This window comes from Rhamphochromis longiceps, linkage group LG18 (genome assembly GCF_057381845.1).
Source record: "Rhamphochromis longiceps isolate RC_006_pf linkage group LG18, R_longiceps_female_GT1.1, whole genome shotgun sequence".
Lineage (NCBI taxonomy): Eukaryota > Metazoa > Chordata > Actinopteri > Cichliformes > Cichlidae > Rhamphochromis > Rhamphochromis longiceps.
The window spans coordinates 3,244,411-3,260,434 of record NC_140574.1 but is presented as its reverse complement, the minus strand read 5'-3'; the positions used below and the strand labels follow the sequence as shown (position 1 = coordinate 3,260,434).

At 44.5% G+C, this 16,024-nt stretch overlaps 2 protein-coding genes across 2 annotated transcripts; both read right to left on the bottom strand.

The window, feature by feature from the left end:
* Positions 1–571: 571 nt before the first annotated feature.
* ift57 (intraflagellar transport 57 homolog (Chlamydomonas)) lies at positions 572–4,728 on the bottom strand. Its single transcript, XM_085388925.1, has 11 exons — positions 4,250–4,728; positions 3,540–3,714; positions 3,261–3,379; positions 3,078–3,168; positions 2,651–2,719; positions 2,436–2,558; positions 2,140–2,211; positions 1,699–1,830; positions 1,499–1,561; positions 1,222–1,288; positions 572–1,129 (listed from the first exon to the last, which is right to left on the bottom strand). The coding sequence occupies exons 1-11, from the start codon at positions 4,402–4,404 to the stop codon at positions 948–950; spliced, it is 1,248 nt and encodes a 415-aa protein (XP_085245051.1). The 5' UTR covers positions 4,405–4,728; the 3' UTR covers positions 572–947.
* A 1,133-nt stretch (positions 4,729–5,861) lies between these two features.
* Positions 5,862–10,812, bottom strand: LOC146647431 (uncharacterized). The gene is made up of 3 exons (XM_085388956.1): positions 10,553–10,812; positions 8,154–8,552; positions 5,862–6,513 (listed from the first exon to the last, which is right to left on the bottom strand). Exons 1-3 carry the CDS (start codon positions 10,710–10,712, stop codon positions 5,993–5,995), a joined length of 1,080 nt encoding a protein of 359 aa, XP_085245082.1. The 5' UTR covers positions 10,713–10,812; the 3' UTR covers positions 5,862–5,992.
* Between the last annotated feature and the right edge of the window lie 5,212 nt (positions 10,813–16,024).

Genomic DNA, 16,024 nt, shown 5'->3' with positions numbered 1-16,024 from the left:
CTGATAATTACTGAATAAAACATATATTCGTGCAGGTTTTTTTCTTTATGTCCACGCAGATCTCTGTGTAGAAGCCAGCTGCTTTAGCGTCTAACCTTTCAGACAACTTTCTTCTGATTGGCTACCCTCACAAAAACAGTCGGTGGGGCTTCTGTGTGCCTGACATGACCATACGAGGATTCTTCCCTCTCCCTGAAATTACGCAGGTCTACAAGTTAAAAAAAGGTTTGTGTGTTTGAGTTTGCAGTCTGAGCTTTGGGCTCATTATTTGACACATCGGTCATGTTTGATAAAACATCCACAAACAGGAGATCCGGGACAGTGTGCAGTTGGTTTCTAATCTTCAGCCTCATTTAGAGACAAACACATGTGAAGAGATAATCGCAGAGTTTAGTTCAATATAAATAAAAGGTTTCCTGAACTTACATTTATTATTCAGTAAATGTTCCAGCTTTCATCAGGAAACATTTAAAGTATTCTAACGTGAAGGTGTTTTATGTTGAAGGTCCAAAACACAACTTCCTGTTTATCCTTAATCAGCCGCTGCTGATGAAATAAAATTCCCTGGAGTCAAAATGGTTGATTTTCTGTTTTTTAAGGTTTTATTTTGTGTTTACAACATTTAGTAGAAAAATAAAAACTATAATAACCAAAGATTCAATTATGCTTCGATTATTATACTTTTAAAAGTTCAATAACAAGTCTTTATCTGCAACTCTGGCGCCATCTGGTGGTCAATCTGATTAATGGATTTGAATCATTGAGCTTAACAGAGAAATTCTTTAAGTTTATAAAAATCCCTCAAAGACATAAAAACATCCATTACAGGAAATGGAAAAATATGTTGGTTATAAATAGATGTGACGACATTTTTCGGTTTCCTGAGCCTCTCAGGTCCTTTTAGAGGAGTCGGACCTCGCCGGGTTTTTCGGGTCTAGGCTGCTGCGCTAGGCGAACAGCCCAGCGGCGGGCTCGGGGATGTTGGTGGCGTGCATGTCTCGCGTCATGTTGGACTTCTCCTTGAGTTTGGCCTGAAGCAGCGTGTGCTCCACCACGCCGATCCGCACGTCCATCTGAATGATCTCCTGCTTCAGCTTCGTCAGGCTCTGCTTGATTTTCACCACCGGAGCTGCAAAAGCAAAAGCAGAAGAAGAAGCGGAGAGGTCAGCACTGCGGCAGGGCCGGAGTCAAAACCGAGCACTGTGACCAGATTCACCTCACCTCCGTCAGACATGCTGCTGCCTTTCTCCTCCATCTCCTGTTTCACCTTCTCCAGCTCCTCGCTGATCTGAAACAAACAGAAGAATTTCAAATTAAAACACAAGAACAATTCTCACATATAAAGGTTCAAATAATCTCTAATAATAAGCAATAGTTATTATTATTAAATAAACTGAGGACAGTGAAATCTAATGTTTTATTATTATCAGCTTGCTTTTTTCACCTGCTGCTGTTAAAATGATTTTATTGATGAATTAAACGTGGTGCGTTCACTGACCTCGGCCAGCACTCTGGTTCTCTCCGTCACTCCTCCGCTGGCCTGCTGGTAGCGCTCTCTGGCCTGAAGGATGACAAGAGTTACTGAACTGACTGTTTCCACACATTCTGACATTGAGACAGTTTCAAACTGGAATTAACGTGAACTCAAACGTGTCGCGATGACGTGAACGAATCAGGAACGTTCAGCTCCGGGTTTACCTTGCTGAGTTTGGCCTGGGCGCTGCGGTACTCCTGGATCAGATGCTCCAGCTGGTTGTTGATGTACTTCTCTCTGCTGCTCACCTTCTCCAGCGTCTTCCCGATGTCCTCCTGCAGCTTGTCCAGGTGACTCTGCAGAGACGACGAAGAATGATGTCACGTTTAGTTTCACTCCATGAACTTATTTTGTTTTCATCTTTCTCCAGAACTGAAACAGTCCTCAGGACGTTTGTCTCTGTGGTTAATGGGAGATTCGCTGAACATGGAAACATCTGTTCCTTCTTCTTGTGTGATTTAGTTTATTTAATTAAAGCTGGCTGATTGATAATATTCTTTACATGTGACTGAAATAAAATAATACTTCTTGTTTGTCCCATCCGATGACAGTGAGAGGCTGCAGGGAGGACATAACATGATGATGAAGCGGGTCAGTGAACGCACCTTGGCCTCCTTGAGTGAGGACTGGATCCCGTCTCTGTGCTGGTGCATCTGGTCCACGTGGACCCTCCAGTCCTGCAGGACCAACACAGACCAGAGAGTGAGAGCCACTAACACTGACAGCCAACCAGAGAGCATGCTGGGAAACTGCAGGTAACCTTCAAAGCCTTCAGTCACTCATACAGAAACAAAAGCTTGTTACGATCACACTGGACGAGTGTGAAGCTCCGGCAGAGTGAAGCGTCTTTCACTTCATCTCACATCTGGCGGAAGCTCCGACACCTCAGGTGAGCGCCTACCTTGTTGTCGGTCCTGATGGTGACTTTGAGTTGCGGCAGGACTCGCTCCACCTCCAGGTTCCACTCTGTCGCGTCGACCGTCGACTCCAGGATCTCGTCGGGTTTGGAGGACGTCTCAGCTTCCTGCCAGAAAACAGACGCCGCGGCGAGTTCAAAGCTCGGAGCGAACGTGAAAGTGGAAATTATGATGTAATCTTATTCTGAGGTGATCTCACAGTGTGAGTGCTTCGTAACTTCAGAGCCTCCAGGTCCATCACGTTCTCCTCCTCCTCGTCCCCTTCGTCCTGGTCACACACAAAACAATCATGAGATGTGAAGACGATTCATGGCTCGACCCGCGCAGCGCTGAGCATTAAAAACACCCAAAATACGGTCATGACAATATATTCGATTATGATTTCTGCTCTAAAGTGTGATGGACTTTATAAAACGAGGGAAATATTTTGTAATAAAATACATGAAATTATGTTTTTAAAATAAAAGTGTGAGGATGTTTTATTTTGAAATCTGTTCCCTGATTTCCTCTCAGTGTTTGGTGATCTCTGACAGAGGTGCAGGAAACCACCGCAGTAAAAACAGATTCATCCTGTAAGTGTGCCGAACGGAAAAGAAGAGGAAGTTAGACGAATGCAGAACACCTACGATCAGCTCCTCCTCCACTTTCCTGAGCGTGAGCTCGGCGTCGTCCTCCACCACAGACTCTTCTTCTGTGTTTTCTGATGGGTAGTTTGTCCTGAAACAGAGACAGAAAGAAGTTAAAAAAACTTCTATAAACACAGAAGCAACAAAAGCAGCCTGACGAAAAGAAGAAAACAGACGGCATACTTCCTGAAGGTGAAGCCTCTCTTCCTGAGCGCCTCCTCAGCCAGTCGGTCCAGCACGAAGCAGACGTACTCGCCTGAGCCAGACTTCAGTTTGGAGGGCGGGAAGTCCACCTTAACACCCTGAAAAACAGAGGAGGAATTAAAAAAGCGTCAAACTCTTCTTGTTTAACGGAAGCTCCCGCCTTCGCACAATCGGTCAGATTTATCAAAGCACAAACAAACGAACTCCAGACATACCAAAGCTCATTTCCAGCTTCTAAACTCTTTCTGTGTGACTCACAAAGGCCCGCAGTTCTGCCAGGATGTTGGACACGGTGGCGTTGGGTTCGTCGTACTCCTGCGGCTCGGTAAACGGCCTCCCCGCCACATTGATGAGCCACGCTGCGATGATGGTGAACATGTAGAACTGCTCGCCAGGGTTAGACGCCAGGTATGGACTGGAGACGAAGTAATGCCTGCACGGAGAAAGCAGAGGGGACTGAAGGGTTTTCCTTCACTGTGCACACTCAAAAACATCAAATCAGCACAAACACTGGAAACAAGCCTGGATTTCATTTTATTTTTATGCAATACTTTGTCTGGGTTGATCGATCAATCAACAGAAAATAACAGAATAAAGATCAAGAACTGAAACGCTGCATTGTCCCAACAAATGAATTAATAGCAGAAGAGCACTCGTATCCTCCATCTTCTTGCTTCAGTCGCTCAGAAGTGAGGGTTGTAGGCGGCTCTCTCTCCACCACAACGGTCCAGTACAATGCCAAGGCCACACAAACCCTCAACATCATACTTGAACTCCATCACTCTCCTCCAACCAGAGGGATGAATGAACAACACAATCACGTATCTTTAGGACGTGTCTGTTTTTATCTCATTATATTTTTGTAAACGTATGACTAGTTACTACTAGTTACACACTTCGATTGTTTTTTTCTGCTTCTAAATCCTAAAAAGGACACCGTACTTACATCCGAACTATGCGCTTCTTACCTTGACAGGTTCTTCATGTTGTGTTTGCCCAGAACCTCCTCCTCATAGTTGAGTGCATTCAGCTTCTCCAGCAGGCTCTCCATCACTGCGACCCCCCGGTAAGCCGCTCCGGGCCCTCGGTCCTCCTCGTCGCCGCGTCTGCCGTCCTCAGCCATCCTGCAAGTTTCACGTTTGCGTGGAAAATGTAAAAACCTAGCACCTTTAACAGATTGGCACTGCTAACCTGCTAGCGGTGTTTGTTTGGCTTCTGTTGTTAGGCAACCGAAAGCTAACCAGCTAAGCGGCTAGCTGACGTTAGCAGATAGCGACTTCGTCATAACATTTTAAACACTGGTTTAAACTCAGTCATTGGTCACATTTCTTTTATAAGCTGTATCAATATCCACAGTTTGGAGAAAAGGTGTACAAAATGAGTCTGAATCCTCTCAGTGCCGCGTTAGATGCTGCCGTTAGATTAGCTCCCTTCTTTGTGTCGGCTAGAAAACATCGCAACAGCGACCTCCGCAGGCTGGAGTGTGAGCTTAAAAACGGAATTTCCAATATCCAAAGATTAAAAGCTCCCCCTAAACTGAATACACACACAACCTGGTGTCAAACACATTTTGCTTTTTCAAAACCACCTCTATAAATTCTCTATAGGCTCCTCTTGTTCATATATATCTTTCATCTGTTTCTTTGTTAATTTCTATTTGTGTTATTTCAGTTATTATATTGTTTATAATGGATTGGATTTATATAGCGCTTTATAGGCACCCAAAGCGCTTTACAATACCACTATTCATTCACTCTCACATTCACACACTGGTGGAGGCAGCTACAGTTGTAGCCACAGCTGCCCTGGGGCAGACTGACAGAAGCCAGGCTGCCATATCGCGCCATCGGCCCCTCTGGCCAACACCAGTAGGAAAGTAGGGTAAAGTGTCTTGCCCAAGGACACAACGACCAGGACAGAGAGCCCAGGGATCGAACCGGCGACCTTCCGGTTACAGATGCGATTCCCAACCCCCTGAGCCACGGTCACCCGGTACTGTACTGGTGTACAGTATGACAGCATCTAAGGCAGGGTGGGGGAAGGATAGGATATGTAATAAAAGGATAGAAATGCACAATATATCGCCAACTGCTGCACCTGGAACACAAAAAGGAGAAAATACGCAGCTACATAAACTATCAATCTTCTCGTGGTTTTTGAGAGACAGAGTGTGAGTGAGAGTGTGTGTGTCTTTGTCACAAATGTACTTGATAATGAGGGTGGGAAACTGCAATAACATCCCAGGAGCCAGAGGCAGACAGAGATCGATCCGAGCCCCCAAGCGTACCAAAGGCCACACATCTCAGCGACATCCGCCCATCCCAGCAGGAGGCGGAGGGAGGAAGGCCCCTAATGGGGTGCCAAAGGGCGAGAGAGCCCCCACTACAGTCCGGCCATGAGCCGAGAACAGGGTCCCAGGGCTCCACCCAGGTACTGGGCACCTGTGCGGTTCTTGGGCATATCATTAATTTACCTCGTTAAATTAATAATATGCATTATTCATGACATGGATGTGAAATTTCACAGCCTAGAAATGACCATGCAGCCTCACACAGAACAAAAACAAGATTTTATTGAACCATCTCACATGTGAACCTGTACAAATTCGTACTTTTTCCCATCAAGCCTCATTTCACGGGCACAGTTTTTCCAGCAGATGTTTCAGGCCTTTGTCTTCTTACCTGTGTGACATTGCATGTGAAGTTTTAATGTTATTTCCTTTTTGTACCTTTTCCCACAGGTGTTACACACGAGCTTCTGATCAGCTGTGTTTTCACGTGCCCTTTTAAAGCTCTCAGGCCTTTAGATTTTCTCCCACAGCTGTTGCGAGTGTACGGTCTCTCCCCTGTGTGTCTGGCGTTATGCCTTTTAAATGAGGACACGGTTTTCAGTGTTTTTCCACAGGTGTTGCAGCGATACAGCTTCTCACCTGTGAAGGTTTTGGTTTTCAGAGCCAAATCAGAATCTGTGCTGAGATCAATGACTTTAACAGGGGCCGTGTTTGGCTGCTCATGGGCAGGAGGACCCAAACATGGCTGAACCGTAACAGCGTCAGTCTCCTCATTCTGTACGAGCTGCTCTCCCTGGTGACTGAGAGCGACTGCTGCCTGCTCCTCTGTAATCTGTGGAGGCTCCGGGTCCTTCTGGTCTGGGCTGAAGTTCCATTCCTGGTTAAAGACCTGCTGGTCTGTGAGAATCTCCTTGTCATCACAGACATGCTGCTGTGGCAAATCTGCAGGAACAAACCACAGGTTACTAATGAGATGACGGAAAACTTCTCACGAGCAGGTAAACTGTTACAGGTATGACACGATGATGGCCCCGAGGCCACTAAGTAAATATGTCAGGTAACTTGTTAGGTAGCTGCTGGGCTGTTAACGTGTTTCCACCAATCATGTTTATGATTCAACACATGAAGCAAACAGGCTGAAGAGGAAAAAGTCAGTCATGCAGAACTCAACAGCGCAAGTGTTTCACTCATATCTGAGATTAAAACTGGACGCATGCGACTATTTAGGAGCACGTCTGCAAATATACTTACCTGCCACTTCATTAGTTACACCCTGCTAACCCCATTTTGCCTTCAGAACTACTTTAATTCTTTATTAGATTTTGGTCCATTTTTACATCACATCAGCACACTGAGCTGATAAAGGGACAGACTGGGTCAGCGTCAGTCCTCAGGTAGGCTGCGGTGTTTAACCGATGCTCAGCTGGTACTGAGAAGCCCAAAGTGTGCCAAGAAACTATCCCCCACACTTTCACACCACCAACAGCCTGACCCACCGATAAAAGGCAGGATGGATCCATGCTTTCATGTTGATTACGCCAAACTCTGACTCAGAATAAGACATGGTGTTTAACTCTCACTATTATGACTAAAAATAACAGGTTTTTTTTTTTTTAGAATTAGTAGAAACAAACAAGTATTTGTGTGGATGCAGAAGTACAAATTACAGAGTCTAGCTCGTTGTTGGCTTTCCTGATGGTAAAGAGGTCGGTTGGTGTCCTAATAATCAGATAGATTTTATTTCAAACTTAACCCCTTCAAACTTTTTTTTTCCTGCTCTTGCTCTTGACGAAGGCGGTCGCACTTTTCTCCTCTCCTCCTCCCCCTCAGCTTCCCTGCTTAGCCTCTTATGTCCTTGTCTAGTCTCGTGTTTTTTTGTATTACTTTTCCCTGGAACACTCTCTCACAGTCTGTTCTCTAAAACGGATACCCCTTCGGCACCAGCTGCGGTCGCAAGGCTGGAGGCGACAAAAACACCCTGATAACGACTGTGTTTAGTCTGTTCCTTCCCATTCCATGCATCCCCCCCTCTCTTTCCAAACGCCTTCGATGCTTGTTCCCTCCTGGGAACACGGTGGGTCTGAGCCCGCGCTGGATGGTAGCGCTGGGCAGGATGGCTGCTGTGTTTGCTTCGGATGACTCCTCACCCCCCACTCGACCCTGTGGCTGGTCACGTGTTCCATAATGTTGTGTTGTGGACATTTATGTGCTTTTTTGTGCAGAGGAGTTTTTTTGTTTCCTGTTCTCATGCTGTCCTCCCAGGAGCCCAGCATCAGTAGAGGTCTCTTTTTTTCCTCTTGTACTTTCCCATTGTAGTGTACATTTCAGTGTTTTTTTCTGTAACGCTACCGATCTGCGACCTGCATCCCCATATGATGTCTGTGTTGTGTGTGTAAGGTCGGGGGGGGGGGTCCTATTTCACTGCAGGGCAACCTGCACGTGGCGAATAAAGCCTTGATTGACTGACAGATTGATTGAAACAGTCTGATGCTATTAGCACTCAGAGTTAGCTGTGTTAGCCCCGTTAGCCTATCTGATTTACATCTATGTGTATGTTTTTTTGTGGTGTTAAAAAGACGCACCTATCCTGTAGAGCTTCACCACAGGGTTCCAGGTGCTGTCCAGACGTCTGTGCTGATGGTTGAGTTCTACCTCATTGTCAGCGCTCTTATTAATAACTTCTAATGTTTCTTTGGATGTGGAATTAACAAACATGAAAATATCAGAACTGTTAGAGAGGGGCTGGTCACTTTCTGGTTGTGGTTCACTTTCTTCACAAGTTGGTGTCATCATAATAGCATCATTCTCCTGCTTCAGTGCAAACTGCCCTCCTTCCTGATTGATGCAGACTTCCTTTTCTTCCACTTTAATCTGTGGAGCCTTCAGGTCCTCCTGGCCCCGACTGGAATTCCTCTCCTGGTCACAGACATGCTGGTCTGTGAAAATCTCCGTCTGAACGCCGACGTGCTCCTGTGCAAGATCTGCTGGGACAAAGAACAGAAACACAGGTTACTCATGTAAGGGCAGAAAAACATCTACTGTACATTACATAAGTGATGGTGCCTAAAAATGCCCTCTTGGTCTTAAAAGGCCTAAAGTGTGCCAAGAAAATATCTCCTATATCATCACAACACCACCTGGTGTGCTTTTCTGCTGCTGTAGTTCATCTCAATTAAGGTCAAGCTTTTGTGTATTTAGAGATGCAGATCTGGAGTTGTGAAACAGTCAGACCATCCAGGTCTCTTCCTCATGCTAATAGTATCTCTGTTTGAACTTCAGCAGGTCATTTCTTCCATGCCTAAGTGCACTGTCTAGATAGTTGTGTTACCAAGCAGTCAAAGCCAGCACACACATTATTTTTCCAGAATAGATGTAAAAACTGTTCTTCGGTTTATGATGAGCATGTTTGGATCATGACTTGGACATTTAGACATATGGCTCACCCCAACGGATCCACAGTATTAACTGCAGATACACTAATTACCAATATTTAGTTATGAAACAGTAAGTAACGGTTATTAATAAAGTGTTTTCACAGACACGGAGTCACTAATGCTGCACAACACAATAATTAAAAACAACGAGAAATACAGTTAACAGGAATGCAAAACCAAGAAAACAGATAACCATTATATCAATGAGAAGCACAACAGAAAACCTCGCGAAGCAAAAAGACTTTTAACTGAGTCCATACAGTGGGAGATTCTTCCAGAGCAGTGGTCCCAGAGGCTGGAGAAAGGCTCCGACTCAAAGGAGGAACAAAGACTGTGAGCAGCATCGTGTTTCATAAGAAAGTGAGATAAACAGTCGGAAGCTTGTTCATTTAGAGCTCTAAATGTAAATACAAGAATTTCTGGAGATTTCTGCAGAATCTGCAGTAGGATTGTTGCTGGTGCTGGACATGGTCTGTGGCTTGCTGCTGAAAGATTGGAGATAAGCAGGTTGGGTACAAAAGTCGAAAGAAGATGGGCCCTAAAAAGTGGTTGGCTATCACAGTACTATACCTAATAAAGTGGCAATGGATGTTCCTAGTAAAGTTGCCAGGAGTGACCCTGTGCACTGGTGTACTTAATAAAGTGACCGAGGAAGCAGGTGTACCTATAAAAGTGGCACACATGATGTGCTTCATCAGCTGCCCAGTGATTTGAGGTGAAACAGGATAAATATTTCAGCCAATCACCGAAAGATAGGCAGCAGATCCAAATCAGCCAATCAGATAATGACATGCACCTGTGTCAGAGGAGAGCAGTTGTGTTGCCATGGTGATGGCATAGGCCAACTGCCTGTGAAATGGGATTGGTACTGCTATCACAAAACGACTCATAAAATCCAAACAATAAATCATGTCAGGCTGATTTAAAAAGTGTGAGAATCCCAAGAAGCTCTTCTACACTGATGTACATTCTAGTAGGCCTGGTGTTAAAAGTGTGGCCGGGGGAGCGAGAGAAAAACAGGGTGTTCTGCGTTTTCTCTAAAAACCTTCATGAAATTATTAGTCGTTAACTGGGCATTGGGAAAGCACTCCTCTTGTTCAAACGCCTCCAGTCTAAGAAAGCATACACCTGTTGGCTTTGATGGAGACGTTGTTTGAAAGAAAACACATTTTCCTACGATTTGATTGTTAAATGGTGGCTGTAGAGTGAAAAGTGTGCGCGCGTGGGCAGGTGGAAGCTGATGTTTTTCATTAAACTTGTGTGTCTGGTTACTCTGGCCTTCCCGTTCACTTTAACGGATTTTTCAACAAACGGCGGGAAAATTTTGAAAGAATAAAAATCAATAACGAGCCTTTTTTCGTACAGTAACGTGTTCTGGTGATGCTGCTGTACATATGTGCCTGACACGAGCTTCTAGTTTGTTCTTCGCGCTCTCAGGTCTTCGTCCGTTAGCCTCTCTGCCCGTCCGCTGCTGGCTGTTAGCTCTCCACCCCTCTCTCTCTCTCTCTCTGGGTTCAAACACACTCCAGTCGCACAGTCTGACTCACCTGTCCGCTGGAGCTTTAACACGGGGTTCCAGGTGATGTCCTGCAGTTCGCGCTGACGCTCGTACTGGACGATGGTTTTTTCAAACTCTGAGAAGATATCTTCAGCAGCAGCCGTCAGTCTGTCCCTGATAAACTCTCTCAGATGTTGAATTGAAGCCATTGCTGCTTCAACAGGTGAAATTTCCACCTACAGTAAGACACTGCGCTGGCTCTACCAGTAAAACTACTCAATGGAGGTTCTTCTTCTTCTGGATTTGGATTTTTATTTATTTTATTTTTTGGGGGTGGGGGGGTGGAGGGGTTGCTCCCTGCTGTCAGAAAAACTGACATAAACGTTCGTTATCGCCCCCTACCGGCCGGTTTTAGTTCCAGGCGAAAACAAACTTTCATTAACAGGTCATAGTGTTTCTCCAGTCAGAGATCATTTCTTACTAGGATGTTAGGAGGCTTTGGAGTTTTGGAGAGAGTTTAAGTCATCTTGATTAAAAAGATCCTTGTTTTCAACGTCTCAGCCTTACTGTGGCAAACTGAACAGCTGTAAAACAATCACAGGTGGACAGCAAGTCTCATTAGATGAGCTGTATCATTGTGCCGTCTTAAGGAAGTATGGCCTGTTGTTGCTGAGAACACCCTCTTTATTCTGGTTGTGACTGGTGGTTGGGACCAGGTTCCTGGTTCTAATATGTTCTCTCTGGGTACTCTGGCTTCCTCCCACACTTGTAAGCTGTGCATGGGTTAACTGGTGAGTGTAAGTTAGCCATGCATGAATGTCTGTCTGTCTCTGTCACCTGTCCAGGATGAACCTCACCTCTTGCTCAGTGAGGGCTGGGAGCGCAGGAAAATCAATGCATAGTTAAAAAAAAAAAAAAGTTTCTGTTATTTTACAGTTTATCTATGATGTAATAATATGCTGTAATAAATTTTCTGTTCTTTATTATTATATAGTGAATATGAATGTTAAAATATTTTATTATTACTTTATTATTAGTTTATAAAATCTGTTGAAAAAAGGGTCAGAAGCTGCTGTTCTTATATCATTCTCAGTCTGTTTTAAAATTTCTTTCCTACGTTATAAATATTAAACTCTAAAAACCTTGTGACCTTCTGCAGTGGAGCACCTTATGTGTGTGTTTGTGTGTGAATAATTCATACCGCCTTGCTCCCTGTGAGGCAGCAGGCAGAGCGTGGAGAGAGAGGGGGTGTTTGTTTCATCTGCATGCTGCTCCCTGTCTGTCAGCAGCACACAGGTGGAGCTCCCCGGTGACCGGGTTTGATGGACAGGCGTGCTGACTGCCTGCTGCATCGCTGATGACGCTCAGCGAGCCGCAGCTTCACGCCATCGACCTGAGGAATAAAACCCTGCAACACAGAGGGGCCGGTGTTTATTCTGATGGGATACAATACGAGTGTACAAACAATACCCACGTCCCACAGATGTGTTCAGTGCTGAAGACAAAGTGTGAGGTTCTTACATTTCTGTGGAAATCAGAGGAAAGTAAAATCAGGCAGATTTATGTAGCTCCTTTATCCTTTCATTAAAATCCAGCATTTTACATTTTAAAAGCATGATTGAATAAACTCTCAAAATTTCTCCTACAACAAATTTCGGGTAAAAACATTCCTGCATCCTGACTTATCCACGCAAACATCTGCAGCTTATTTCTGTTTGGGTTTAAAGAATGAGATCAGAAAAAAAGCCATTAAACATTTTTTTTTTTGCCTGTCCCGTTTGGCTCTTTTGCCATCAGAATTGTTGTCTAAAGGCAAAGAAAGATGCCCAACGGATTTACTTTACCAAATTGACCATCCCAGCCTTGCCATAATGGTCCATTTGATTCACCTTTTATTGTTTATTTTATTTTCACTTGCTGAATACGGGACAGACTTGACTGGGGGAAAGAAGGGGAGAAAGAAAGAGGGAAAGAGAAACAGCTGAGAAGAGGGACGGGGGAGAAGGGCAAAAGACAAAAACCAACAGAATGGGCAGGAAAAAAAAGAAGAAAAAAATGCATATATCAATCACCTGGATCACCTGCTGAGAAAGAAAAAAGAAAACAAGCAGAAGAGAACAAGAGTAATAGAATAAACAACATCACAATGATATATGGGAATATGACAGTAAATACTAAATGTTAAACATTATTGTGCAGCACATAAGATCAACAGAACACAGTGTGCTTTGAGGTAGGAGCCAAAAAGGGTGTAGTTTGTGGGTGTGATCACCTGTGTGTACACCTGTGAGCATGGACGCGCTTGTTTTTTGTTTTTTTAAAAGGTTCCTTCATGTAATGATCTGCTAGAGGGTGTGGGGGGGCCACAGCCCCGTCCTCCAGGGCATGAAGCAGGTATGGAGGAGATCAAAACTCCAGACATCCAGAGGCCCCCAGAACACAAGAGACCAAGGAAGACCAACAGAGGGGCAGCCGCGCCACTGTCCCGGAAAGAGCTGAGGAGAGACCCAGATGAGGGCTCACTCAGCAGCCGCGGAGCAGAAGCCAGGGGGAGTTGCAGTGACGCGCCCGTGAGCTCCGCCGGCAGCCAGCCGCGCCTGAGTGACCGAGCCCCAGGCCGAGAGGCCGGGGGCACCCCACCTCCGAAGTGGCCCGAGCGAGCCCCAGGCTCCAGGCCCCGATAAGCGGCCACCAAGGAGTGAGCCGGTGTGTACCTGGACGCCCATCCCCAGACACAAAGAACCACCAACGCACCGATGTCTGAGGGGGTCCGCCACTGGCAGGGGAAGTGGTGGTGGGGGGAGATAGACCTCCAAACCTTGGAGGGCCTGAGATGTCCCCAGAGAGGTGGCGTCTGATACCCAGCCTGACATATAGACACAGACATACAGGCACACACAGACACAAACATCCATTCCCACCCTCATGCTCTCATTGATGAGCACCAGGCCATTAAACATTAAACACAACCTTTAACAATAAAATTTATTCAATATGACAAAACAAATAATAAAAAAGCAATATATGACTGAGCTGATGGTAAATAAATAAAAATGCAATAAAAGAATAAAAAAGTAACATGAATAAAAAAATAAAAGTAATGTAAATAAAAAATCAGCTGGTAATACAAAGTCTGAAAAGGCAAAAATGTACATGAAATACAAAGAAATGAAAATTTAAATCCTCCCAAAAATCAAAAATAAAATACATTTTTAGTAAAAAACAATCTAAACAAATTATAGTTAAAAGCATGTAAAAAGTTTAACATAATTAAATGACTCTAAGGAAAAAGCTGCAGTTCCTCTAACATCCACTTGAGGCTCCAGCAGTGAGTCGGTCCCCATAAACACCGATGTTCACAGCTGATACAAGAACAGGTTGTGTCTCTGTGGATAACTTCCTGCCTAACAACAGCACAGTGGGGATTTTGTCAAGTGCTAACCTTTGTAATAGGCCTCATGGTCACTTTGATTGACAGGTGGCTCTATGTGCAAGGCTTCACTACCACTGCCTTGAGTTTCATTAGTCTGTTAATTAACACTAATGAGCAGTTCTGTGTGCCGTACAGTGTAAATATGGTCGGCTCTGGCTCCAGGAATACAACCCACAGTGGTTCATCTTTTTTATACAGTCTTATTTGAATGGCTGCAGGTTTTAGTCACTTTAAAGAGTTTCTGTATAAGAATCACGCCTGTAAATGATCAAATGATTAATTCAGCAATTTCTGATTAATTAACTGCTGCTAAATTCAGAATCATATGGAAAATTAACCTCAGCACTTAATTGTCCGGAGCCTCTGAGCTGCAGTTATAATGAATCTCCTCCAGAACAGGAGTGTTTGCACAGGCTTCACCTCTGCTCTGGTGTGATTAGAGGCCCTCTGCAGCCAGGCGGCATGTCAGCCTGGCCTCCTCCTCTGGGTTTGCCAGCACTGGATGGAGGAGTAATTGGGAGGAGAGGCAGAGGTGGATCCGTGGCTTAACCCGAGCGAGGCGGTAATGAGCAGCGGCTGCCGGGAGGCCTCGCCTGAGGGCCAGCATGAAGCTTATCAGCCTACTAGACGTCATTCAGAAAGCCTATTTATGCCTTTCTGGTCAGAAATAACCGCTATCCGAGCGTCATTACTTCACTGCATATTATGTAAAAGGGTGATAGGTGACTGCAGTAAATGACTGTGTGGGGGCTGATGCGGTTGTCAGGGTCCTGAGGGTGATTTGTCTGACCTTGTAAGGCATCTCTACCTGTCACATCACGTTGGGCTGCAAGTTTTTCTTCCCTCTCATGCGAATGCTGTCTGTTTACCTTGAGCTGCACCTCCCTGACATTAAACAGCTGCTCTAATGAAGACTTATTTTAGTAAACAGAGATTTCTTAGCAGCTCGTTTGGGTTTCAGCCAGTCAGACACAAATTTGTTCTGAAATAACTGCAGAGGAGAAATGTGCAGCCTGTACGCTCGAAATTCTGCTCAATAAGCAGCATAAAATGAACTTAAAGTATCCAAAACTTTGTCATATTTTACTGTTACATAATTATTCATGAGTATATCACGTTAATGTTGCAGCTGGAGATGGTTTCTAATGATTTCATCTGTAATAATTTTACCGTGCAGGATGACACGATGCCTGTTCAAATCATCTCAGACCGGTTTCCAGGGAGTTCAGCCTCCACAGGCACCAGGCCTCCGTTAGCTCCTTCAGGATGTGGTGGAACAGAGATTTCCATCATGGACGTGAAGTGATGCTGTCATGTGAGTACAGACCAGGAGCTCTATGTTGAGAACACTTGGTGTTGAAATGTGCTGCAGTGTAGTTCAGCTCTGTGTCCTCGCTCCGTCTTTCATCCCCGTCACTTTACATGTTCAGGAAACTGCTCGGATATTTACCTGCATGATTTACACACCCGTGCGCAGTAAATAGAAGCTGAACACCGGGCCTTAAAATAGTTTCTATCAGGTCATCTATCTATCGTAAGTTAAGGTGAAATGAATCATAAACCATATTATTAAACTATGTGACAGCTTTGTTACATGTTCTGCATGACAGACGTATTTTTTCCTGCATTTGAAGGTCAAAATAAACATTATTATAGAAATGAAAGCTTAGTACAAACCTAGTTTAGTGATACCCTCTGTCCAGAATCCTGTTATGAAATAAACCAATTTTTTTAATCAATGAATTTATTGATAAGCACATTTAAAAACAACACAGGTTGACCAAAGTGCTGTACAAAGTAAAACGTAGAACTAACACACATAGAGAACAAAAGAAAAACTCAGTCACAATTAAAAGCAGGTGAGTAAATATGAGTTTTCAGACGGGTTTTAAAGAAATCAAGTGTTGGAGAGGCAGACTATTCCAAAGTTTGGGCGCAGCAATCCCAAAGGCCTGGCCTCCTCCAACGTTTAGTCTGCTTCAGTCAGAAGCAACTTATCGGCTGACCTCATAGTTCTAGTTGGAGTATTTTTAGTTAGAAGATCAGAGAGGCAGAGCTAATCCATTTAAACAAGCAATAAAATCTTAA